At 42.6% G+C, this 26,682-nt stretch overlaps 4 protein-coding genes and 1 long non-coding RNA gene across 8 annotated transcripts; 3 read left to right on the top strand and 2 right to left on the bottom strand.

The window, feature by feature from the left end:
- Positions 1 to 315: 315 nt before the first annotated feature.
- Positions 316 to 4,227, top strand: hinfp (histone H4 transcription factor). Its single transcript, XM_062406930.1, has 9 exons — positions 316 to 763; positions 1,246 to 1,472; positions 1,684 to 1,795; positions 1,952 to 2,104; positions 2,202 to 2,279; positions 2,711 to 2,831; positions 2,924 to 3,062; positions 3,155 to 3,279; positions 3,363 to 4,227. The coding sequence occupies exons 1-9, from the start codon at positions 604 to 606 to the stop codon at positions 3,691 to 3,693; spliced, it is 1,446 nt and encodes a 481-aa protein (XP_062262914.1). The 5' UTR covers positions 316 to 603; the 3' UTR covers positions 3,694 to 4,227.
- Positions 4,228 to 4,935: 708 nt separating this feature from the next.
- On the top strand, positions 4,936 to 6,979 carry si:ch211-117m20.4 (sushi, von Willebrand factor type A, EGF and pentraxin domain-containing protein 1). 2 transcript variants are annotated; one of them, XM_062406805.1, is made up of 5 exons: positions 4,936 to 5,148; positions 5,321 to 5,485; positions 5,580 to 5,747; positions 5,822 to 6,022; positions 6,210 to 6,979. In XM_062406805.1, exons 1-5 carry the CDS (start codon positions 5,049 to 5,051, stop codon positions 6,221 to 6,223), a joined length of 648 nt encoding a protein of 215 aa, XP_062262789.1. In that variant the 5' UTR covers positions 4,936 to 5,048; the 3' UTR covers positions 6,224 to 6,979. The 2 variants fall into 2 exon arrangements, with proteins under 2 accessions (XP_062262789.1, XP_062262788.1); XM_062406804.1 differs by having other exon boundaries at positions 4,936 to 5,154.
- Positions 6,980 to 7,714: 735 nt separating this feature from the next.
- Positions 7,715 to 9,006, bottom strand: LOC133970018 (uncharacterized). The gene is made up of 4 exons (XM_062406803.1): positions 8,832 to 9,006; positions 8,539 to 8,680; positions 8,288 to 8,421; positions 7,715 to 7,928 (listed from the first exon to the last, which is right to left on the bottom strand). Exons 1-4 carry the CDS (start codon positions 8,905 to 8,907, stop codon positions 7,855 to 7,857), a joined length of 426 nt encoding a protein of 141 aa, XP_062262787.1. The 5' UTR covers positions 8,908 to 9,006; the 3' UTR covers positions 7,715 to 7,854.
- A 1,669-nt stretch (positions 9,007 to 10,675) lies between these two features.
- Positions 10,676 to 25,888, top strand: abcg4a (ATP-binding cassette, sub-family G (WHITE), member 4a). 3 transcript variants are annotated; one of them, XR_009924221.1, is made up of 15 exons: positions 10,676 to 11,257; positions 13,832 to 14,069; positions 18,432 to 18,549; positions 18,670 to 18,931; positions 19,544 to 19,689; positions 19,778 to 19,901; positions 20,128 to 20,242; positions 20,316 to 20,446; positions 21,397 to 21,495; positions 21,589 to 21,757; positions 21,840 to 21,940; positions 22,018 to 22,176; positions 22,257 to 22,375; positions 22,472 to 22,763; positions 23,818 to 25,888. XR_009924221.1 is itself a non-coding variant. In XM_062406158.1 (15 exons), exons 2-15 carry the CDS (start codon positions 13,841 to 13,843, stop codon positions 22,698 to 22,700), a joined length of 1,923 nt encoding a protein of 640 aa, XP_062262142.1. In that variant the 5' UTR covers positions 10,676 to 11,257; positions 13,832 to 13,840; the 3' UTR covers positions 22,701 to 25,888. The 3 variants fall into 3 exon arrangements, 2 of the variants coding, with proteins under 2 accessions (XP_062262142.1, XP_062262140.1); XM_062406158.1 differs by having other exon boundaries at positions 18,670 to 18,802; positions 18,881 to 18,931; positions 22,472 to 25,888; XM_062406156.1 differs by having other exon boundaries at positions 22,472 to 25,888.
- LOC133969583 (uncharacterized) lies at positions 13,579 to 14,575 on the bottom strand. The gene is made up of 2 exons (XR_009924222.1): positions 14,501 to 14,575; positions 13,579 to 14,052 (listed from the first exon to the last, which is right to left on the bottom strand). It is a non-coding gene; the product is annotated as an uncharacterized LOC133969583 (long non-coding RNA).
- Positions 25,889 to 26,682: the final 794 nt, after the last annotated feature.

Raw genomic sequence — 26,682 nt, 5'->3', positions numbered from 1 at the left:
AAAATCTTGGTGATGTTTTCACTAGTGTGTCTCATCTTTTATATTTAAATAATACATTTTTTCATCAGAAGCAGGTTCTCTTTACCTACTGAGGCCGCCATGTTTAGTTCCGTAGTTGAGACAAAGTATACAGTGACTTAAATTAAAAAGTATATAAGTGAATAACAACAGGCGAAATTAAAGTACTATTCTGTGCAAATTGTTTCAAATGATTATGGAAAAATCTAAAGGGGATTTTGAAGCAGAACCATAGAACGAAACATAAGCGCACCGGGAACTATTAAACACTTGAGCGTTGTTTCGGGGGGACTTGTATCTGCACTGCACACAGCCCGCGTAGTAAAAAACAAACTGTTGTTTACATCATGTCAATGCTTTTAGAAGGTTATTGTGTTGAGGCTGATATCCAAGGTAGAATTTGACTTCCTATGTGACTTCATTTGGCGCAGAGCTCCAGGATAGAGACTGTTAGCTTGTGTTAGCTTGTGTCACAGCTGCTCGGTGTTTTAAAACCTGCTGTTAGCTAAACACAGCCAGGGCTCCGCAGGTGATGGTCACACCTCGGTAACAGCGTCTGTAGCTTCGGCCTGACTCAACAGAGAGATGCCTCCCAACACACGGATCCAGAAGAAAGCCCTGAAATTTGAGTGTGAGTGGGGCCCGTGTCAGGAGTCCTTCAGTCGGATGGAAAACTTCTGCAAACATGCGGAGGGTCACCTTAGTGCTGGGAACATGGCGGAGGAGGACGAGGAAGAAGCAGAAGGTGAGGAGCCGAGTGTAGCCATTTGAATGTAAAAGGGACATTTAGTTGAGGAGGGTAGTCAGGAGGTAGTGGAGCACTGACATGGTTCTGCAACAGATTGAAATGACCGAAGTTCAAGTGTTATTGTGTCAAGTATCTTATTGAATAGCTGAAGACCTCACTGGAGGCAGAAATACAAACAAAACAAGTCTTTGCTGGTGTTTATCAAGCATTCCCATGTCCCAAGTCTGGTGCTGTCAGAGGGTTCTCACTGTTAAAAGAGATCCCCCCCCCTCCCCCCACACACACACAGTTGCCAAATTGTTGATGATTGTGGTAACTGTTGTGTTTCTCAATAATATGGTGAGCTCTCGACCCGACTAAGTGCCTTGTATGTTGTAATGTACGTAATGTCCTTCCAGTGCACGCTCTGTGCTGTTAAATGATGCCCCAGAAGAGGTGATTACTATTCCTTATGCATGGTCTCTGCTTTTTGTGCCAAGGGGAGAAAAACTGTCTCTGGAGAGACTGCGGTTTCTGCTCACTGGAGGGTCCTGAGGAGTTACGGCGGCATCTCTTCTTTCACTGTTACCACACCAAGCTGAAGCAGTTGGGTCAGCAGGTGCTCAACGCTCAGCCAGAACTCGGCAGCTGCTCCATCGGCTTCCACAACCGCAACATCATCCCTGAAATCCCAGACAATTTCGTCTGTCTCTGGGAGGAGTGCGAGGTACAGTTGACCACCGTCTACACGTGTGAAACTTTTAATTTTTTTGAATCTGTTAAGATAATGTTGGTGGAAAGTATTTTCAATTTGATGTAATAAGGATCCAGTGACATGAGATAAATCTAAGGATTTATTCCGTTTCAAAAGCTGTGAAGTAGATTTGAATGTCTCTCTGCCTATGCATTGATTAATTTTTTTTCCATATCTATCCAAGCAACCACCATATGAAAACCCTGAGTGGTTCTACCGCCATGTGGAGATGCATAGCCTGTGCATAGATATACCAACAGGAGACTGTGAATTCCTAATACGCTGTGGGTGGAAAGGTACATGGTTCATCCTAAGATTTTATTTTAGACATGTTGATGAATCTGTAAATCCTATATAATAAATTTATTGTGTAAAAGTTTTAGAAGGATAAGTAACTATTCTATCTAATACTAAGCATATTGAGTACAAGTTCTGCACTTGTCTCTCCTCAGATTGCGAAGCCACTGCGAAGGGTCGTCCTAAGATGCGGGAGCATCTGCGCAGCCACACCCAGGAGAAGGTAGTGGCATGTCCAGGCTGTGGGGGGATGTACGCCAACAACACCAAGTTGTTTGACCACATCATACGACAGAGCGCCATGGAAGGTAAAAAGAAATGTCAGAATCATGACAGGATGACGGATAATATTTTTAGCAACATATTTAGTTCTTTAATTTAACATTCTTGCTTATTGGGTTGTAGGTCAGAGGTTCCAGTGTTCTCACTGTTCCAAACGTTTTGCAACAGAAAGGCTGCTGAGAGACCACATGAGGACCCACGGTCAGTCATTGTCACAGTACATTTTCCTCATCTCACTCAAGGAATGAAAATGAAAGTATTTCCAAAAATGTTTTGCTTTGAGTGAGGATGTTCTCAAATAGCATTAACAAATAATCTTTTAGTATTAAGTAGTAGTTTACTTGATTAAAAGCATGAGATGAGCAGCACTAAATCAGTATGGAGTATGACTGACTTCCAAATTTGTGGAAATGAAGTCACACCCTTAAACACACCAGACTGCACTTTTTTCAACCTTTAGCTAAATATTCTCAAAAGCGTGCTCAGTTTATTCTATTCATCATTTTCCAAACCGTGTCGTACATTTGTATATTGATCTCCACCCTTCCAGTAAAAACCAACCCCCCCCCCCCCCCACACTGATGATCGCAACAAATCTCAACTCTCATTTGTCTTTTTCATTGCCTGTACAGTGAGCCACTACAAATGCCCGCTCTGTGACATGACTTGTCCATCACCCTCCTCACTACGCAGCCATATCAAGTTCCGCCACAGTAACGAGAAGCCATACAGCTGTGAATACTGCGAATACAGGTTTCCCATCCATTGAAACAGCAGCAATTTTTATTGACGTTAGCTTGTGGACACACACTTGCATTGAAGTTTTCTTCTTTTTTGATTTTTAGCTGTAAGAATCTGATCGATTTGCGTAAACACCTGGATAGCCACAGCAGCGAGCCGGCATTTCGCTGCGATGTTCCCGCGTGTGGCTTCACTTGTCGTACCTCCACCACCATGAAGATTCATCACAAAAAAGAGCACGAGGTGAAAGGGGGAATCCTTACATTTTTGAACTGCACTCTTTCCTTTGTGGAATTTTTATTTAATAGATTTTTCTGTTTCTGCTCCATAATCAGGGCAATTTTATACCTCGCTACAAGTGCCATGTGTGTGGTCAGTGCTTCACCAGGGGCAACAACCTCACAGTCCATCTGCACAAAAAGCACCAATTCAAATGGCCCTCTGGACACCCCAGGTTCAGGTATGTCTTGCAATGATCCGTCTAGTAGCACGACTTTGAGACGTGTGGAGTATTGAACCACTGAAAACCTGGTTTTCTCTCAGGTACAAGGAGCACGAAGACGGCTTCATGCGGCTGCAGTTGATTCGCTACGAGAGCGTCGAACTCACCGAGCAGTTAATGAGGGAGAGACAAACCAGGCAAGGGGAAGAGGATGAGGATGGGGGACACAGTGAAGGGCAGGGGCTGGAGGAAGAATCTGCAGGTGCAGCTCCTGCAGAGTTGCAGGTGGAACTGAGGGGGGTGCTGCTGGAGGAGCAGAGGACTGAGCCGACCGATGGCGCTGAGGAGAGCAAACAGGAAGAGAGCGTGTTGTACGTTCTCACTGGAGCTTTGTCACAAGAAGAGGAAGACTCGGCCATGGTGACTCTCTAGGATACTGCTCCGAGCAAAGATGCAAATGTTTGGACCACCACAGTCCTGAATGCAGGACATTCTGTCATCAGCTCTGCTGTTTCTTGGATGGTGTATGTATGAAACATCTTGTGGACTCTCTGACCCTTTAATGAGGGCTGGTGCAGAGATGTAGCTATGACCAATTAAAATGTGTTAATGAAGGGAAACATCCTCCAGGGTCCTGACCATAAGCCTATATTAGGTAATAAGCCTTTTTATCTCTTTTTGGTTGATAATATTGAACCTGGCTCTTTTTGCTTTTCAAATTAAATCATTGTTCTGCAACATGTTGAGATGGTTGAATACTAATGCTACAATGTCTAGTGGATGATCAGTCTCCTGTAGATGGGAAGGCTGTCCAGATTTTCAGAAATGCATCCACCACACATTAATATTAACCATAATATGTGGATCCAGCAAAGAAGACCAACCTCATGATCATGGAAAGTGTATTTTCAAAATTGCTTTATAACTTAAATAAACTTGTTTCACAAATGGTTTTTAAAAAATCAATTTTTCTAAGTGTTTTTAATATGTTACACAACATTTCTCTGACTTCTATCAAGTCATCTTGAGGAATATGCAGTGCCACTGCTTTAGTTGCATTACGGTGCCCTCTGCTGATACGATTGCTCAACTTCAGCTCAGTTTTTTTGCATAAATTAACAGTTCTAGAATGGAGATGTTTTCAATCAATGATGAACAAACTGCGCTCACAGCATGTAAAAAGATATTAGTTGAGCCAAATCAACGTGTTGACTTTCTAGTATTGTCTAATTTTTCTAGATTTAGTTTTCATGCATGTGATTTGAAAAAGCAAAGTAAATCTGGATAGACAGTAAAAAGGATCACGATGTGTTCTAGCTAATCTACTTGATGTGTTTTTTTTAAATCCATATATATTTATATTTTTGTTCTTTCCACTAAGGTCAAGATATAATTACTTGGATTTATTGGCAAATATTCAAACTGCGAAATTAATGTTTCACACCACATAGTCATCTCATGGGCTGTGTTTACTTTTATCTATCAAGGCTCGGCTGATTAGGTGATTTGAATCATAACAAATCTTTGCCAAAGCTGCGTGTGTCCAGTCACAGCATGATTTAGAGGACATGGTGGCAGATTAGTGTAGTGGAGAAGATTAGGCAGCACATACAGCTTAGTTCAAGTGTTAGTTACTGCTCTCTGCTCCCTCATTCTGCAGCTTGGATACTCACTTCCACTAACTCCATGTCTGTTGACCTCGCAAAGCTGATGATGTACAGTGTTAAGGTTCATGACAGGTCTCGGATCCCTCTGCAGATTTATCACAGGAATTGAGTCCATCAGTCATGGGCGCCGTGAGGTTTGACCCTCTGCTGCTGTTTTCCCTGTTTGGATTCTTCCAGGGAGGAATTTCCCAGCTGCCTGAATGGACTGAAGAGGTGGAAGGTAGTGGTAAGACCTTTAATGGTAGTATAATGTTCACTGTACAGCTTAATGGATCCCTATAAAATAACAATCACATCAATAACAAAAGCAAAACCTCAGGAACCAAAACTGTCAATGTTGTCCCATTCTAATGTTTGAGGAGGTTAATTAAACAGTTGTTTTTTTACTGCAGGAGAGACAGAATGGATTCCCCAGCCAGACTTCATAGATGACATATACTGGTCAGGGTCAGCGCCCCTTTGTTTAGGAGGCTGTAAGGCGCTGCACCAGGAGCTGAGGAGAGACCGCTGTGGAGACTCGAGCTGCTGCTGGCTCGGCTACAAGTCCCTGTGCAAAGGTAAAAACTTAGACTACCACTCTGTTTGAAATTCACTGTCTGTTCTTGTCAACCTTGTTTTGCTAACTCGCTCATCTTTCCTGTTTGCGGGCAGTGAACTGCGGGAAGCCAGCCGTGGATTATAACGGTGCGGTGTACGGTAACGACTGGTGGGTGGGCTCAGCGGTGAGGTACACATGTCGCTATGGCTTCATGCTGGTGGGAAACCCTACCAGAATTTGCCAGCCTAATGGTCTGTGGACGCCGAAACCTGCGTGCCTCCGTGAGTAAACACCGGCATGAAGGTCGTGTGACCCCTTTCAGCTCGGCATGTGATTCACTCTGACCGTCCTGTAGGAATGTGTCAGCGAGGCAGCGTTGAAATAAGTGAGAGGGAACTGAACGGGACCTGCAACTCCACCTGCGCCTACAAGAGCTACTTCGGCCACCCCAAGCAAGGCTGCAGCCGCATAGACAACTGCAAGAAGAAGGAGAGCGGCTGGAAGCGCTTCTTTGCACAGTGCGTCCCCTGCATTTGTGACTGTGCCCTATCATGTGGTGAGTAGTTTCCTCGCTATACCCATAAACATACCGACTTGTTGACCTCGTGCTATGTGAACATGTGGCAATGTTACCTCGGTGTAAAAACACTTGAATGCGGTTTAATTATTGAACTGCAAACCTTAATTTGGTGTCTGTCATTGAGGAATGTCATGCAAACTATGCCTGTCTCTCTTTATTTCAGCATCTGCAGGCTAGAGCATGGAGAAAGCCCAGGGTTGACTGTACGGTGAGACATCAGACGAAGAAGAAATCCACACACACACACACACACACACACACACACACACACACACTATGATTCTCAATCTTTAATCTCTCTGGCACACCCAATTTCTCCTTGAGAGTTTACAATATGACAAGAAGATGGCAGTCAGTCACTAGGTGGTGAATTCTGAGCAAATCAGAGCTGCTGATCTTATCTGTGGATGTAGGGTGGCGAGACAAGAAAAGTGAGGGGAATTAATCTTCAAACTTTGAACAGTCATGTCAGATTTGGGTCAAACAATTATTTTATATTGTTAAAATGTTTTTTTTACAAGTACCTTAAGTGCCAGGTTGTGAGGTCTGTTATCATATTAATGTCATTTCGGGAGGGCAAACTATCAGGATTTGGGGGTTTAGACAGCACTCAGACGGAATTATAATTTTATATTTAATCTTTTATGTCACAAATTTAACCTCTCGGGTGTATTGAATATACTTTATTTAACCATTGTCTATAAACATTCTTGGAAGGTAGAACTAAAGGAGAGGGGGGAGTGAAATCACAGAGATTAGTGTCTCTGCCTCATCTACCTCCTCTCAGTCCATCTGTCCTGGATGGAGCTGAAACTTTAATCTTGTTAGAAAGGGAGGAGCTGTGGTCAGAGATAACTTAAGTGCTGTAGAACTCATAAGCTATGTGCTAACTATTTCTGCTGACAGGAAGAATGCTATATGTTTTGATATTCAAATTATTTTTAAGTGGATAAATGGCACAGAAAACTATGTTCAAATTGTTATTGTTATATAGATTGATGGTGTAAATGTGAAATGGTGTCTGGTGAATTTTTAAGGAATAAAATGAACCAAAACCAGCGCAAGACTATTTGAACACAATGGCATATTTTATATGAAGATTTAAATGCATCAACACACTTCACAACCAGTTGATTTGATTTTCATGCTCAGAAACCTTAGTTTGTATTTCCTTTTAAATCCAGCTTTTCCATCGACTTGTGCTTACAATGCTGATAATATGCTACTTATAATGGTTAGTATAGCAATTACATAATACCTCTCACCTCCCAGTGTTATTTATTCCTTTTTTCTGAAACAATTATGGTGGAGCGTGTAGTTTCTGGCCTGTTGTATTTCTTAATATTTATATCCAAATATATGATTATTGTATATTTTTATATATGGATTTCTTTGGCTACTTCTTTCTACTGGAAGTTGCACTGGCAAGATGTACCCCGCCTCTCAGCCAATGTCAGCTGGGATTGACTCCAGGATTAACGGTATAGATAATGGAAGGATGGATTCATATATTTCTATTAACATTTAAAAATATCTTAAATAAGCCTCACTCTTTGATTATTTGCTCAGATGTTTGATTCTTTGCAAACCAATTTAATGGACTCTGCAATATTTCCAGCAGAGTATCCGTGTATTTGGTAGATGACATTACTTCTGAAAGCCAGCAGGTGTTGCTATTTTGTTTATTCTCACTAACAGCAGTCATCAGCATCAACAATAACACATGATGCAGAGACGGTCATATATGCAAAAATGACAAATAAAACAAATCTTGATCCTCTTCCAGGTCTGACTCCAAATTCCTTCTGCTAAACGTGTTGAGGCCACACGCTGAACCTGAGGATGATGTGTTCATTTGCTTTGGGTTGGTAGCAGCCAATTCCTGCAATTAATTAAAAGACAAAAGTGTGGATCAGGTATATTTATGATTTAAGGTTTAGTGCTGCTCAGTCGCTGAAGCGCTCTTGGAGTAAAAACAAGATAATGTGGTACTATTCATTCACCAATTTTCTCCATAATAATCAAAGAGGCCCTCATTATATTACCAAACAACAGACTGTAATTATGGACGGGCAGAAATAGAAAACATTCATTGTCACATCAATGCAGTTTTTTGAATAATCGCACTGAAGAACATCCTGAGGCACTAAGTGAAAGGACAACCAATTCTCCTGCCTCATTACAGCTCATTAAGTCCTCCACAGATACGTTGGGCTGAGACTCTGGGGAGGATTTACTCACCCACATCCAGTCGGCTGTACTCTCCTGAGCTCACTGACAGGATCTCCCAGTATGTCTGCTCGTGCTCGCTGCCAGCCACTCCGTTCACGCTCTCCAGCATCAGTCCAAAGTTTGGGTCCTCCTTCACTGTGAACCTGACGGACACAAACGGAGAGTCCTGTGGAGTCCTCACTTATTTCTTTGAGAGCAGATGCGATCTTAAATATGAAGGAGAACCAGCCCGAGCCGGGGACGTCACAGGGGGGTCTTACTTGAAATCCTGCTGTGTGTCCTGAACTCTCCTCAGAGCGCCCAGCAGCACTCCTCTTTCCACCACAGAGCTGAAGTAGGTCTCAGGGGTCATGTTAGACAGGTCATTCTCCACAGTCAGAATAATTGGAAGAGACTTTGGACCTGTAATATCACATTGTTGTTAAAGCAATGCTTTGCATGATGCACACACTCACTCACTCACTCACACACACACACACACACACACACACACACACACACACACACAGTGAATCTTTCAATGTTCTATTCCTGGATTCTACTCTAAATTCACCCGTGCTCATGAGAGTTGCTTGTGGGAGCAGCAGAAGAAAGCCCACGGAGAAGAGAGCCGTCGAGCTGAGTTCCATCCTGAGTGATCTTGTCCCCCTCTGATGTGTGTCTGTAATGACACGGCTGCTCTGTACTTATAGGACGCCTCACCCCTCTTCTGGGAGCACACTGCGCTTCTCAGAATACCTCCATTGATGCTGTCACCTTGTCAATGTTCAGCAGACGTAGACCGAAAGTAAAACTCCCACGAGTGTTTGCACTTATCTCAAAAGGGGCAACAGGTGCAGGCCCTGTTAATGTGCAGTTCATGAAAAGAGAACACCGTTATCTCTGACATGGATTAATGATCATTTATTCGATTGAGCGATCTGCCTCCTGGTGTTTTCTCAGACATTCGGGCACAGCTGAGGATTGTTGGCTGCTTTTAGATGATTTACAGTTTGGTTCAAATGTGAAATTATTCTCCAGACGATGGATGAAAGGTCATCCCTCTCTCTCCCCAGCTCATTTTATATCATGCAATCTGGATTTGGCCTTTGCAGAAAAAATAACAGATTGAAGCACGACCACTTCATGTGTCCCTGAATGCAACACATTTGCACATTCAATCTTAGTTAATTACCGAGTCAAGTTTCAAGTTAAGTCAAATTTCAAGTTTAAGTTAGTCCACAGATGGTCAGTGGTACATTTAAAAGTGTTGGACAAGAGGGACATGTCAGCTCGGCAATGGTGTCACTGCAAGTGTACCTTCTGTAAGTATATGTAGGGCGTGTTATTGGACATTTCTCACATTAAATCAATTATTATTATTATTATTATTAACATTTATGCATTGTATTATTCTCAATTATCATTGGATATACATTTATATTTTATAAAGAAAGAAAACCAAACATGTGCCTTTATTATTTGGACACTGACACTGATTCATCGCCATCAGATGAAGATGTCATATAGAACATACTAAGAAGAAGACATACGTTAGTTAAAAGCTCTACTCGTGTATTCATAGTGTGATGGATTCGCTGTTCCTGGTGTGTGGCACATCATAGCAGCTATGAGGAGGCACAGTGAGGGGGGGTGCATGGCTCGCTGTGCTCGAGCTGCTCCCGCATGTGGCGACTCTCGTTATTAAGCGTCTCTGACGAAGAGGCGCGGTGCGGTTGGCTAAAAGTGGTCTTGATTCCCTCTCAGGGGTGATGTAAGACATGTAGGCCCCGGCTTGAACGCGAGTAACCCGGCTGCTCTACTGAAAATAACCCGGGCACTGCAGCATCAGCACCAGGCGGGCAGCTGCGCAGGTGCGGCCTTTAAAGAGACAGACCTGGATGGCACCAAAAAAAGATCCTCCTCACGTTTACACTGACCGTCAGTGGCAGAATGAAGCCATGCTGATCGTATGACCCGGATATGTGTAAACACCAGTGTTGCTATTGCATTAATCCCCTTTCATCTTGTTTACTCGTGGATGCGCATCAACCCTGAGTAGTCCCGGAATAGAAAATCAAATTGTAACATGTTTAAATTGGTATCAGTGACACAGCCTCTGCAGATAATCTGATTTTACAGTGAAGCCATTCCAACTTTTAGTTCCATGAAATCCTTCAAATGTGTCTTTTTGATTTTCTTAATTTTTGTTTTTTTAACCCTGTAAGACTGTATTCATCTAAAACGTAAGAATTCTGAGGAGCATTCAATCAAAACCAAAAAAGCAGATGTAATTTATTTGTCCCCCTCCTGTAGCATCCTGCCAGCAACGCCCTGCAGCCTGTGCATCCATGTCTGTAGCCTATCCTAGACCGACGTGCGCACCACACACACACACGCACACACGCACAAACCGTTCCAGAGGATAACGGCGGTTGCTGCTGTGTCGAGCTGATGCTGATGCTGATGCTGCTGCTGCTGCTGCTGGAGGATCTGCATCACTGTTTTGGCTCCAGATGTGAAGACTGTCCCCGCTGAATGAAGATGAGTGCGAGCGTTTCAAGGACGGATGGATTTAACGAGAGGGAATAATAATAACAATAATCATAATTCCAACAAACATGCTGCCCTGACGATTCTCCTCTCTGGGATGCGGTCATAGTTTGAGGCCGGACATGGTTTTAATCTGATGAGTTGCTGTAGCTGTGGTGGATGCGGGATGATGTGCGCCGCACCCCGGGAGAGATACTAGACAATTGGAGGAACACTGCGCGGGCCTTGAACGCATCATAGCCGATCCGGATTTTGTATTTAATTTAATTTGTTGTGGTTCCTGTGAGCCTCTTGTTGTCTGTGGCTGACTGGGACTGTGTTTTGGTGGTGGAGGAGGGGGACCTCCTAAATGTGGAGGGACTGCGTCTGAGAGGATCTGTTGCTCCCACCCAGAGAGGAGAGCCAGGGCTGAGCTGCTCACCTTCTCATCTCTACACACAATAATAAGTATGTGAATGCGTGCGTGTGCGTGTTTGTCTGCGTGTGCATGTGCGTGCGTGCGTGTGTGCTCAATACAACTCAAACACTGTAGAACACTGACACTGATGCTGTAAAGATGCCATTGGGAGAGGCTCATTTGTGAGTCATCCGCCTCAGAAAACTCCTTCCCCGCACCTCTGTCCATTTTCTGTATTTTAGATTGTGTTTTTGTACTTTCTCAGCCTATAGATGTAGTGTCATGCTTTCATCCTCATCAGTTTGTTGTTAACAGGTGCTTTTTGAAGAGCCAGGGGCCACCTCCATCGTTTCAGAGCCCGGAGTCCACACACAGACACACAGACACACACCACTGCAAAGCCTGTACATTTAATAACCATATTTCATCCCTTCAGCACACTTTTACTAGGGCTGTGTGTGTGTGTGTGTGTGTGTGTGTGTGTGTGTGTGTGTGTGTGTGGCGTGCGTTCATGCTCACGTGTCCTGGCTTTGGGGCCGCACATGACAAATCATGGAGAGGCCTTCATTTTCTGACTGTGAGACCATTAAAGTCAGCAGAGCTTATGGAGGCTGGTAATGGAAATACACTAATGGCTGTATGATCAATACAAGCCATGGTCCATTTTCTTCACTTGGTACTCTTCACAGGAGAATATTCTGTTGCACATAGTACAGGTCAGAGAACCTACAAGACTGCGTGATGCATTGCATGGCAGCAGAAATGTTTGTATACAGTGATTGCATTCTTCATGAGGTGTGTTACTCTCCTACCTTTGCTGATAGAGATTTGTATTCTCTATTTTATTTTCTCTGCAGTGTGATCTCTCAGATTGGTGATTGTGTCATATATGTTAGTTTCTGATAGGGTGTCACAAGATTATCTTTTACGAGGATAAATAATTACAGCTTTGATAAAGATGCATGGGTGGCTGAGTCTTGAATATAAACAAAAAGCTTCAGTTATTAATTTCTGAAACATTTTTTCCATCGCCACAATCTGTTTATTCTCTAATATTATTCCAGGTCTGCATGTACATAAACATACTCACACCACTGACTTTTGTATAATAATAAATGATCAAACTACAGTTCCCACATTAGTCTGGATCAGTTTGAGGCATTGTCTAGATGTTGTTTGTTTGAATGCAGAAGAGAAATTACTCTAGTGTATGTTTAAACCATTATGTTTTGTATTCAAAATATTTTAAATACAGGAGCTGGTCCAGGGATGAATTCTGATTGGCCCAAGAAATGTCCCTGTCCTGTCAGTAGTCTTTTTTCCTTTTGAATAAACTAGTAATTTACTAACAATACTAACAATTAGTTTTTTTGTTGGTACACGATGTGCTTGAACAAGGCTTTGCTCAAAGTTATAGAGCTAACAGTAAACAATAAATTACTTACATTTGCACCGTTGCACTGAATCAGGAATTGTGCATGGATGTCATTATCCATTATAATATGGCCCTCTGGGTAATTGTGGCCCCTGATTTAGAAAAATCCTAGATCCACAACTGTTGAATTTGACTGTAGACATTTAACTTGTAATTGCATGGGATTTACTCATACCTAAATTCCTGATCTAATCTTTTATAAGTTATTTCGGAGGTATTTGTTGTTAAAGATTTACCTGCTTAAAATCTTGTACTCTTCAGTACACACAGAAGCAATGTGGGGTTTCAGTCTCCGATAACCTGAAAGCTAATGGATCAGCAGGCACTATATGGTTTAACAGCCACTTCAGACAGGCCAACTTATCGGGCAGGAAATTTAGGTGAATCAGCAGTATAAGTGTGCTGCAGGACTGAAACCAGACGCCGACTCCTCACACTCTGGATCTCATTCCCCTCAAGTAGCCAGTCCATAGAATGAAGTGTAATCAGATCAGGTGCAGCACCTTGTTTTTAGCATGATGCCTGCAGTCGTCCTAAAATCATTCCCGCAACAGATGCTCTGCGTCCGCACTTCTGGTTTAGTGGACACCAGGGAAACATTCAACCAATCAGTCACATGCTGATCTTGTTAACTTGGTCAGTTAATTTCACATCAACTTGCTTACTGTAGTGTCTGTCAGGATTTGTGTTAATTAATTTGTAACTTTTCCGCCTCTTAGTATTGTGTATGACTTACAGTGCTTTTGTTGTACTTCCCGTTTTATTTAGTCTGACATCCGGATGTACTTTAGACCAAGAATCCTCTCTGTTGACAGAGCGCTCTAATAATAAATTCATCTATTCCTGTATGGACAACTAAGGCTCATTGAGATTATTCTATTGTTCACCACTGAGCATTAAAAAATTCTGCCTCCTTAATCAGACACCTCTGCAGAATATCTTCATCAATTCTTATTTAATGAAATCCTAAAGCACTTGACACGTGACAGCCACACTCTAACCATTCTGTATGTTTATATCGAAAGAGATGGAAGTTTGAATGATTTTTCTTTTGAAAAAGTGTTGGAAACTGTAGCATTATGAGGCCGAATTGATGGAGAACAATGATACATGTTCTTGTGAAGCAGGAGAGAGGAGGTGAGCTTTAAAAACAAGTTTTAAATCTGACACGTGTGTTCTCCCCATGCAGCCTTTCACGATGGCCGAGAAGACGCAGGAGCCGGGCTCGGTCAGCATTCCCATGGAGGAGACCAAAGCTCTCACCGGAGCACCTCAGGAGGCGCCGCTGCTCGTCCACCTGAAGAAAGTGGAGAACCACATCACCGAGGCCCAGCGCTTCTCCCACCTCCCACGTCGCTCTGCTGTGGACCTGGAGTTCAATGAGCTCTCCTACACCATCCGAGAGGGTCCCTGGTGGAGGAGGAGAGGTACTGAACGCTCGCTTCACTATAGTAGCCATGATGGATGAGCAGGAAAGCAGCGCCCATGACGATCAATAACCTGAGAGCAGGAATTTCAAAGGAAGGCATTTAAAAGCCTTTGTGAGAAAAATATTCCCCCCCCCCCGTGTTGAACTCTTAATCTTGACCGGCTCTATTGTTCTGAGACATGCAGCCCAGCCCAGTCCTCACACACACACACACACACATACACACTGAGTCCCCGCATGTTGCAGCAGCCAGTGTTCCTATAAGCTCTGCTTCGCTCAGCAGAGTTTAGACATAGTTAATAATTTACACTTGCAGGTTGGCAGGCTGCACACCTCTCTTTTTCCTGAGCTGTCTGAGAGGAGGCGGTGGCAGCGAGTCAGGCCCATGATTGATCCCGCTCATGAAATATGGAGGGCATTTAAACTCACCGACTATGTCAATGACGAGTCTCCAACCTTTGGCCATTTAGCTAATCGTCGACCACACCACCCTCTGTAAACTGTTGTGCTCTTGTTGTGCTCTGTGTGTTTAGCAGGGCGGGTATGTGTGTGTGTTCGGTGGGGGGGGGGGGAGACTTCAGAGGAATTCTTTATTGACATTCGCCACATGTTATTCTTAGGAGAGGCCCTGTTTGATGCATTGCAGGTTGTCTTGTTTTATTTTCAGCCTTGTGTAATATTGATGTGCATTATGAAAGCCTGTGTTTGTTCTTCTACTCAACGTATGGAGAGCATTAACGGCTGGGAAGAGGAGCAGCGGGGGAATCTCATGCAGGGGGAAGCTTGATGTCGAGGTGCTTGGCTCAGCTCATCGGACTGATGATGTGTGAGCAGGAAGTGTTTCAGCTTTTATTAATTAAATGGTTCCTTTCATCAAGAGGCTGGCTTTCCATTTTACTCTGAGAATTTCCTGCCTTGCACATCCTGCTCCTGCCTTTCCTAATATGTTCCCTTATCTATTGATGGTGCGGGGGGGGGGGGGCTGGAACCACCCTGGACAGATCGCTAGTCCACTGCAGGTCCAACATACAGAGACAAACAACCATTCACACCAATTGTCTCAAACATGCAAACTCCACACAGAAAGACACATGGATTCAAAACCAGGAACCTTCTTGCTATGAGGCATCAGTGCTAACCACCACATCACCATGGTACCTCCATACTCACATAAAATTAAAATCCATACCTTTAGCTTTATTATTAATGTGTTGCCTCATATCTGACATAAGCTGTAGATCATTCTGAGGGACTTTTTGTCCAAGCTCAGCTCAGAGCTGATTCTTTGCACTTCCTGTTTCCCGCCCGATCAAAGCAACAAACAGGTTTATTCACACAGACTGTGATTACTTTATATTCTGTTGAGTTTTGACAGTTTTATATGTAATCGTGGGAGAGGGTTGGAAGGAAAGACAAGAAAGAGGATGACGTGTAGCACAAAACCTGAGCCTTAAACCCATGATGTCATCTTTAATTTAATGTGTTTTTGTCTTTGAGTCATGAGACACGCTGCTTATGACTCATTTTCAAAAAGGAACGACGGGGTCCATTTTTGATTCCACTCTTATCCATAAATCACCACTGTGTGAATGTAAGACTTGTTTCTTTTTATCGTAGAAGGGCTCAGGAAGGTCAGCTGCTGCACAGGCTGCCCTCCGTCTGAGTTTGTTATTGCAGGCTCCTCTCGGCGAGAGCATCCATTTGTCCCTGTTAGGATGAAGCTGCTGTGAGCTTGTTTCATGTTGAGGGTATTCTCCTCCCGAGGGAGACAGCTGGTGGAACACTAACCCGGCAATGAGAGGGGGAGGGCGGGAGGGGAGGGAGGGAAAGCAGGGAGATGTTTACATGCCTTCAGGTGATTACAGATCTGCATTTTGTTTATTTAGCGCCATTGCGTCTCTGCCACTCGGTCTATTATTTGAGTTGGTTAGGGAGAGAATTAGAGTGATCATATTACAGAGACAAAATCCCAGCTTATACTTAGAATGCTCTTGCTAAGATTTTAGATAAACATTTTGTTGATTCTCTGTTGAGGACATTTGAATTTGACACAGCAACACGAGAGAGAAGCAACGCAGCAAGAAATAGGAATGGCAACAGGACCTAGAATCAAATATATAATAAACTAGAATAAAAAGAAATATACGGCTAAAGTTAGGCTGTTCTATGAATGATTTGTGATTGTGCATTTTGTCAAAATTCTTTGTAATATGCAATATATAATATGTGCAAGCAATCTTTTTTTATTGGTTTCAGTCTTAGACTGTGGGTGAAATTCATGACTGGGATGCAAATCCACGTAATCCCTGTATTGCAGAACAATTTAGAAAATTTACAATTTGCTTCCACCAGATTTGAAAAGACACTCAGCACACGTAGCTCACAGTGATGTGTGGCAGTCTTATATTTGCCTTTTTATTGATCATGTTATGTTGTGGACAGCGCGTTAGGCCAAGGGTAAAACTGAATTCAAAGTAATGCATTAGCCGTATGTATTTATCCTATGACGAATGGAAGCAGTTTATGCAGAGCCTGAGTATGTTATCAATTTAACTGCCTCATGTGGGAGGACATCAATCAGATTTTACTACTCCATTTTGTTAATTTCATTTCTTCTTCTTTTTTGTTTTCTGCTCAGACAATTTCCCAGGTTAGACCGAATGAAACAGGTCGTCCTGGTTTATGGAAGTATTATAATTCCATATTCCATTAGGCAAGTGATGACCCCCACCTCAACCGTGACTCATAACAATTTGTCCAACACTTAACTTTGAGATCACCTGTGAGATCAGGCTCCCTCAAATCGACTGTCACATGCAGTTAAACGTGTGTGGGGACAGTGAGATGAGTTGTGTACTCTGCGGCTCTCATGAGACCGGGTGATCAGGATGTAGCGGCAGTCTTGCACAGATGAGACCATTGCTATGCACGACCTACAGCACTGGGTTAGACCATCAGTATGCACCGCATGCCAGGGCAGTGCTGCTTCACTGACAGCATGGCGCTCTGCTGTCTGGGTGGAGATGTCTGATGTAAAAACACTGCCAGGGAGCAAGGCGGCTTAGCTTGCTCATAGGGTTTACATTTTGTGGGCTGGAAGCTCTGCTGAGACCCTTATTAAACAGCTGGAGACAGGGAGAAATGTCCCTGAAGGGATATGTGGTGACAATAAGGCAGGATACATAACCATATGTGGAAGGGTTCGGAATCTGTGTCAGTTATTAACCTGTTGTTTCACTATTTCTGCTCAGCGTCAAGAGCCGCAGTGGTTAGGAAATGCATCAGGAGCAAACACATCTAAGCCATCTGCATTAGCAGGCTACACCACAAACATTTGTTAAACCCATGCAGAGAAGTAATACCTGTGGTTTTTCTGCTGGCGCCACAGAGGGCATCATAAATCCCCTTCTAATGCTATTTCCTTTTTTTCCAAATTATAATTTTTCCATTACAAAACAGTTCAGCTGCACACCTGACACCCAGCTCTCTTTAGATGCTGTGAAATAGTCTTCAAATCCAATTTAGCTTGAATTTTCTTACATTGACCTTTCTTACATTTTCTCACTAACAAGTGAGAGACAACACTAAAGCTTCATAACAGTATAGGAACCTTGCAGTGAGTATTAAAGTTGCTCAATAAGACATATTTCCCCAGACACTGATAACATCTTGTCTTTAGCTCCCATTTCTAGCATTTCTTGTATTTTAATCCAGTGGCTGCACAGTCAGTGTACTCTGCTAATAAGGATGATGGTCATGTGTGACAACACGTGTGTCTGACCTTTTATGATTGACAGCATTCATAACTTTTTCCCTGAGTGCTCCTGATAGTCAGATTTACTCGTTTGTGTCTTCCCTCCTGCTGAAGTGAACCTAGACTTGAACTATCCATATAGAATCTGTAAACTGACATCAGTTTATTACACTCCTGTTCACTGTTCCTGGTTCATGTGGTCATAGTAAGGAGGATATACACTCGTATAGAGAGCAGATGGCCCATGGCTGTGAAATCACCACATGGTAAAGGAAAAATTGCAGCCCTCAATATTTGACCTATATTTAATCATTGACCTTAATCTTATTTTTAACCACCTATTTGTCAGATAAGCAGCAGTTAAGGTAGCATTATGCTTAGTTCTTCTTATAGGCTATATATTGTGATTTGTAAATGTTAAAAATACACCTTGGAAATATTTTCTCAACAGTGTAGCCTAGATTTGTTTCACATAAATGGTCTAGAATAAGAAATATAAAGAAATCTATAAGTCGGGTCTGTTTTTCCAAGTTATCACACAAATATCCACGTAAAGTAAATATATCTATGACAGTATAAACATCTGAGCATCTTCTTCTTACTCAGGTTACAAAGCCCTCCTCAAGTGCCTGTCAGGAAGATTCAGCAGCAAAGAGCTGATTGGCATCATGGGGCCGTCTGGAGCCGGGAAATCCACTCTGATGAATATTCTGGCAGGGTACAGGTGAGATCCCTAACCAGATTATTTACTCTCACATATTCTTTTCGTTCACAAGATACTTTAGATTTGATTTAGTGCTTGGAAATTGATGGCAGTATAATTTTGTTTTCTGTTTGGAAACAGGGAGACGGGCATGAAGGGCAAGGTAATGGTGAATGGACGCCCGCGGGACCTGAGGACCTTCAGGAAGATGTCGTGCTACATCATGCAGGATGACATGCTGCTGCCACACCTCACTACCAGGGAGGCCATGATGGTGAGGTCATTCGAAACAAAGAGATTCCCGGAACCTCCCTTAATCCTTTTACTCAGAAATCATGTGTTTGTCTTTCAGGTTTCTGCCAATCTGAAACTGAACGAGAGCATGCAGGTCAAAACAGAACTTGTAAGTTTGAAACTATTGCTTCCATTGCATTGTACATATATATTGTTTCAAATTAATAAGAAAGATAATTTTATCATGATATTATTACATTAAAATGTTGACATGCCTTGAAAATGAAACATATCTATGTGGAGGAAGTCATGTGATATCAATAGCCTGGAATATTACTATTCAAAATGCTACAACTTTAACTGAGAGCATGTAATAGTTTGATTTCCAGAAGTAGGCAAAACAACACAATTTTTAACACAAATGCATAATGAGGCTTGAGCCCTCCTGCAGCCTTTCTCTGTCTCCCCATTTCACGCTTGCCTGAAATTTCCTGCCCTGTCAATAAAGACAAAATTACCCATAAAAAGTTTATTTGACCTGATCCAAATTATTCCACTTGCAGTCATGATGAAAGCAAATAGGAAATTATTGAACAGAGAACATCTACCATCTTGCCTGCTGCCGGGTCTTTCTGTATAACATCACAGCATTCGTCAATATGGCATTATACACTTCAAACATACCATGATAGTATATTGTTTCCACATTGCCCAATTCTGGAGTTGTATATTGTATGTGTGTTATCATGTATTGACTTTCATCTGTGTGTGTGTGTCTGAGGTGGATGAGATCCTGACTGCTCTGGGTCTTCAGGAGTGCGCACAGACACGCACCAACGCTCTCTCAGGGGGTCAGTGTAAAAGACTGGCCATCGCCCTCGAGCTGGTCAACAATCCTCCCGTCATGTTCTTTGATGAGCCCACCAGGTAAGATACCACACATCTGAATCTGTTTCAACCCAACATAAATAGCATATATAATGTATATATATATACACCTTGTTTCCTGTCCCAGTGGTCTGGACAGCGCGTCCTGCTTCCAGGTCGTTTCCCTCATGAAGTCTCTGGCTCTGGGAGGACGGACAATCATCTGCACTATTCATCAGCCCAGTGCCAAGCTCTTTGAGATGTTTGATAAGGTAACCTGAGTGCTCATAGTGCCGGACACGTCTGGCCCCCCATTAGCTGCCGCTCAGGCCAGGACGTGAAAGTTGCCATGATTAATTTTATCCAGCTGACAAGCAGCACAGAAGTCGATATCCAGGCCTGTTGTTTTGTCAGGTATTCATACATAATTCAGGGAGTCAGTGTGTTGGAAACTATGTTGGATGCCCTGTAACTGTGTTCCTCCTCCTCCTCCACCAGCTCTACATCCTCAGTCAGGGTCAATGCATATACAAGGGGACGGTCCCTTACCTCATCCCTTATCTGAAGAACCTGGGCCTCCATTGCCCCACGTATCACAATCCAGCTGATTTCAGTGAGTCCATCGTGTCCCTGTGAGTGTGAGTGTGTGCGAGTGTGTTTGTTCTGACTGTCCTCTCTGTTCGCAGTCATTGAGGTGGCATCAGGGGAGTATGGAGACCTGAATCCAGTGCTGTTCGAGGCCGTCCAGGGTGGACTATGTTCCGAGGAAGGGAAGAAGAACAAAAACGATCCGTCCTGTCCCTCGCAGTGTCCCCCTGTAAGTTATACTCGCCCACTCACCGAGCACCACACCATCATGTCACTAACAAAATCCTTTACTCATCTCAAAAAATGGTATGATGCCAGGAAATTGCAGAAGGTTTTCTCAGTTCCCTTTTATTGTCGCAGAAGAATCAACAGCATACATTTAGAAGTGATCTACATTTGAGAAATGACGCAGGAACCATATTTCAAATCTACATCGGCAATCTAAATTTCTTCACCTCTGCTGTGCCTTGCTCTCAGTCTCTCTCAGCTTCCTCTCACTCAACAGTTTTGATGTTTTTAAACATCAAAACTGTATATGCAAACCACCAAGAGCACTTTGTGATGCAGTTAATTATATACTGTGCACTGTGCAGCTTGGGCCTTACATTTTACCAGTTTATTGATTTAGCAATTTCCAACCTCTTGAGACTAAATTGCATCAAGTATTTTTTCCCAAAACATAAGGATAGTTTTCTGATCTTGTTCACTGTGTCTTTCTTCATCTTCATTGTTGGCCATTGCCTGCAAACAATTGTCTTATTTTGTCTTGTGGTGTAATATGTAAAAAATTGTTGATGTATATCTGAACCAAAGTGACACTGTGCTTAAACTTCTCCACTTGTAGTTTAAATATCGGCCATTGTTCATCACCACCTGTGTTTCCAGTTGTTTGTGCTAAGATAAGCTAACGTCTGCTGTCTGTATGTAACAGACAAACATGAGAAGTGAACAGTGTTGTCTAGGACATTTTAAGTCACCTCCTCATGGAACTGATTATTTACCTGGTCCACAGATGACACATTTCTTTCATGGCATACAAAACAGACATTTACACATCATGTGAAAATATCTAATCTAATCATTTATGACTATTTGCCTTCCTCGACTGAACAAACATTTATTTTGGAGAATGAATAGGGGTTGATTCCTTATCTATTTCTATCTGTCTTTAATCCACAGGAAATAGGAACTCTGGAGAAACACAGCTTTGCCACCAGTACATTCACACAGTTCTGCATCCTCTTCAAAAGAACCTTCATCACAATATGCAGAGACACGGTGAAATAACTTTTATGTTAAACTGTAATAGGAAAAACAAGGTAAGGTTGAATCTTGACGCTCTCTTTTATGTTGTGTTTTTCTCTTTTCAAGGTGCTTACCCACCTCAGGGTCATGTCCCATCTGTTTATTGGAGTGCTGATTGGTTTGCTTTATCTCAAAATCGGAAATGATGCCAGCAAGGTCTTCAACAACACCGGTTTCCTCTTTTTCTCCATGCTGTTCCTCATGTTCGCTGCCCTGATGCCCACTGTCCTTACCTGTAAGATGCTGTGTCTGTACCACTGGTTTGTGTGTTTTGTGGTTTAAGTGAAACATATTTTAATGCTGCTGCTGCTCCACAGTTCCTATGGAAATGTCTGTGTTTTTGAGGGAACATCTCAACTACTGGTACAGCCTGAAGGCCTATTACCTTGCCAAAACTATGGCAGACATACCGTTCCAGGTAATGTTCTGCAATTTCATACTTTCATATTACTAAAAGTGTGACGACTATAAATTAATGACACTCCAACTTCACAGGTGATTTGTCCAATCCTTTACTGCAGTATTGTGTACTGGATGACGGCGCAGCCACCTGAGGCAGGTCGCTACCTACTTTTCATGGCCTTGTCTACATCCACAGCCCTGGTAGCGCAGTCCCTGGGTCTCCTTATAGGGGCTGCATCAACATCTCTTCAGGTTGGTGTCGCTGCGTATCTTTTGACAAGATATTTCACTGAGGGATATACTGAGGAAGATACTGCTTATTTGTTCCACAGGTGGCAACGTTTGTGGGTCCAGTCACAGCCATACCTGTCCTCCTCTTCTCTGGCTTCTTTGTCAATTTTGACACCATTCCCAAATACCTCCAGTGGAGCTCTTATGTCTCCTATGTCAGGTACTGTCAGATTTCTGAGATTAACCATTAGCTTTAGGAATGTTCAGGCTTTCAAATGATTCTCTTTCAATTGGCTCATGTGGTTCTGTCTCTTAGGTACGGCTTTGAAGGGGTGATACTCTCAATCTACGGGATGAACCGGTCAGAGCTTGAATGTCCGGACTTACAAGTGTGCAAGTTCCAAAAGCCAGTAGAGGTCCTGCAGCTGCTGGACGTGGAGGACGCAAAGCTCTACGTGGACTTCATTGTGCTTGGGGTTTTCTTCGTGATCCTCAGATTGGCCACTTACCTGGTCCTGCGCTACAAAGTCAAGTCCATGCGTTAAGACATCCATCGGCGACCGCTGGTGGATTCGGACGCTCGTAACATATCCCGGCAGTGTGAGATAGTAAGAAAACACGTAGTCTCTCTTTCACTGTCTCTACTTCACACACATGTACAAAAGACGTACACAAATCCAGCATGTGCAGTCATCCCACAGCTGCTCTGCATCATTACCCAAATACCTTTCATTACGGCTTGAAATACAACAAAATGGAAAGTTTAGACTGTGACAAATGGTGTTCTGCCCCCTGCCCATTGCTAGTTGTCCTTCAGGTAATAGTATTTCTCAGATCACCATTACTTCCCCGCAATATTGTGTATTTCCACCGTACATAAACAGAATGCTCAGCAAAGTAGCAGAAAGCATGTTTCATTGAACTGAGAAATGCAGATTTATACTTGTTCCTCCACACCAGGAAAGTGCCATGTGAATAATGAAGTGTCCAGTGACATGTAGCTTCTCAACCCAATGCCTGAGGAGGAAATCCTAGGCGAACGTCGGAATCCTGGTAGTTGATACTCAATTGGAAAACACCCATGAAGACATCCGAGGAACAAGATTAAAAAATTCAGGAGAAGAGGTCAAAGCGCCAGGAAACTTCAGATTGGCTTCTCTCTCACCTGGAGGATCATCTTATTAGTCATCATCACCAAGATTGTGGACACGGTGGCTTTTCTTGATGGAATACAGCCCTAAAACTAATTGACTGTCAGTGGGACTTTCCACTCTTTCCCTTTGTAGTGTGATCATTTTCACGAGCCTTCTGCCCTGATATTGTCAACGGTAGAATGTTCAGATGGGGATGAGATGTCCAGCAGTGACACTGATCTGGAAACACCCTTGGACCAACGAGTCCTTACCTGCTCCTTGTTATAGCACGTAGGGTTTTCCCACAACATACACTGAAGCGGGAGCAAAATGTGAAGGCAAGCGTGACAGCCGTCTCCAGCCTGACGCAGACATCTTTCTCAATCATACTGCTTACACAGAGAGCATGGTGTTTGAGGGTGAAACGCAAAAGCCTATTCTAAAAAAAAAACAACTAAAATGTGATGTTTGACTAATCGGTGAAGCTCTTTTGACACAAATCATTGAACTGCTTGTTTCCACTCGTCAGATTCTTCAGCTGCCGCCTCCAGCTGAGCTGCGATGGGAAGTGTCCCTTTTTTCCTCTCCTTCTCTTCCTCTCTGCTTTGCTGATGTCTGACAAGATGTGTGTTGTCCAAAAACAATGCCAGATACTGGAACTGCTGGCTGGGCAGATTGTGTGCCTCTGAGCTAGAATGATTTGAGTTTCCTCTGCTTCATTGTTTGCATATACACCTTATGTCAGCATACTGTACATGCTGTCTCTCTCTCTCACACACACACACATGTATACACATGCACGCAAACAAACATACACACACACACACACACACACACACACAAACACACCCTTGTAATGTTTAGAAACCTGCCTTTGTCACAGGGCAATGCAAAATTTTCCAATAGACTTGCTATGAAATATTTCTTACTCAAACTATGCTACTTAGTAATCCTTATTATAATGCATAAACTTATGTGAGCATATAATCAATGATTGTACAGTGAATATGTCATGCTGTAAACAAATGTACATTTGCACTTTTCAATGTATGTTTAAATTTTCCTTTTTTTTATTTGGGTTCAATTTCCTTTTTATATCTATCTATGTGACGAGTGCTGCTTGAAAGTATAATGGGAAAAACAGCAACTGAATGTTGCATGATCACTTTAGGAATGAAGTTTATGAAATATGAAATTTCAGAGAATAGCAAACCGAGTTTTACTCCATCATCCAAATGTATGTACCCTGCGGTGTTCGAGGAGACGCTAGTCCTCTGTTTTCTGATGAGCGTTTTTAGAATCTCTGGAATCAAATGTGCATAGCTGGTGTAGATAAAAAAAAAAAGAAAGAATCACAAGTTGTGGAAGTGAAGTAGAAGTAGGTTAAACATGCCCGATGGAAGAATAAACAACCAAATGTATGGTTGTGTAGCTGATGACACTGGTGGTAGGGAGCAGCTGGGTCGGAGAGAAATCCCTGATCTGCCTCAGTGTGGTGGCAGCAGGTACTGATCTGCATCAAGAGACGGCTGCAGCAGCTGAGGCTCGGATTCTGTCGTTAATAGCAATAGTCACCATTGTGTAATTGAATTGTTACATGTATACCTCCCACTGCTGTGGCATTAGATGTGTATATGTTTTGTAGCAACAACTTGATTAGAGTCATTTTGTTCCTATACCTGTTGTTTTATTATGTGCAATAACCATCCAAAGTTTAACTCTGTGAGACCACCTTCATGAAGAGAAATGTGATGCTGCAATCCGAACTTTTTCATCTTTTTTTTTCAGTTTGGTATCTGTTGCTTCAGTTAAGTAAGAATTTGGTGCACATACTGACAACATAATGATTTGACAAGGGGGGTGAGAGCACATGGGCAGACGCTGTCAGTTCATTATCAGAACCTGTCAAAATAATTGGTTCTCAAGTCAGTGCAAGAAACTTTGTAGCACGAGGGGAAGTCATGCATAAAGTAATTTTTAACCGCCAACACAGCAGAAATGTGATTTGACCTTCCTCAAATTATATCAAAAATTCACGAGCTCATAACGGACCTGCAGCAATGACTTTGTAAAACAAAAAAACTGAATTTAGAAAAGAGACAGCTCCAAGCTGGAAACAAAGCGGGGATAATTAGCAAGTGCTGAAGTCATTAACCAGTCCGGGAGAGTCTCTGCCTAAGGTCTCGAGGCCTGTGGTACCAAAGAAGAAACAAATCATACTTCCTCTGCTGCAGGACATGCACTAAATAATTTCATCTTAATGCAAAGTAATCCTGTGTAAATGAATGATCACGGAGGTGTTACTGCTGGATGCAGCTGATGAGCCTATTCACTTTCTTTGATGCTTTTATTCATCAAGCCACTATTTGCCTGCTCGTCATAATAAGCCACCGGATTCTAGTGCACTCATTGCATGGTGAATAATAATATGCAGGTGATCCTGACAGAAAACTGATTGAAAAGTTAATATTGCAATGGAAGGCTGTTTAACACATGTTCTTTTTGTTTATTTTTTGTCAGATATAATTTGTTTAACATTTGCATTTTAATTTATGGTTTCTCATCTGAAAAAATGCAAATTCTGTGTAATGAATGCTGTTCCAAGGATTATAATAAAGATTATTTATAACCTTTGCCCCTGATTAGTGAGATGATTGCTCAAACACTGACAATTGTGAATTCACATTATTTACGAGATATGTATCTTTATTTTCAATCAGATATCTAACAAAACGGACGGTAAGTAAACTGAAAACTTCTTAAGATTAAGATGTATTTATTTATACCAAACACATGCACAGACATGCACTACACACTCATGCAATGGTAGGTAAACTTAACCTCTGCATTTAACCCATCTGTGTGTAGGACACACAGAGCAGTGAGCGACCATGTACGGCTCGGGGAGCAGATGTTGGGGGAGTAAGGTGCCTTGCTCAGGGACACTAGACAGGGTAGGGAGACTCTTGGATTTTTGGACAGATCAATCCAGGTTCGTCTTTTGTTGTCTCTCTGTGGAGTCGAACCCGAGACGAACCAGAGACCTTTTCTGCCCATAGTCCAAGTTTCTACCACTAGACCACTGCCTCTCCCGAAAGATTGGGATTCGAACTCGGGACCTTCTTGTTGAAGACCGAACACCTTACCGACTTGGCCACATCTCCTGTATTTTCCAGGCCAAAGGGTGATTAGTTGGTTTGCTTTAAATGTAACATTTCATGTATAACAAATTTTTGTTCACTTTCCATGTATATACCACGAGTGACGAATTTTGTTGCACTTAACCCAGACAGCATTCTCTCTCTCTCTCTCTCTCTCTCTCTCTCTCTCTCTCTCTCTCTCTCTCTCTCTCTCCCTCTCTCTCTCTCTCTCTCTCTCTCTCCCTCTCCCCCCC

Source organism: Platichthys flesus, chromosome 15 (assembly GCF_949316205.1).
Source record: "Platichthys flesus chromosome 15, fPlaFle2.1, whole genome shotgun sequence".
NCBI classification, from domain to species: Eukaryota; Metazoa; Chordata; class Actinopteri; order Pleuronectiformes; family Pleuronectidae; genus Platichthys; species Platichthys flesus.
This window is presented reverse-complemented; position numbering and strand designations above follow the sequence as displayed.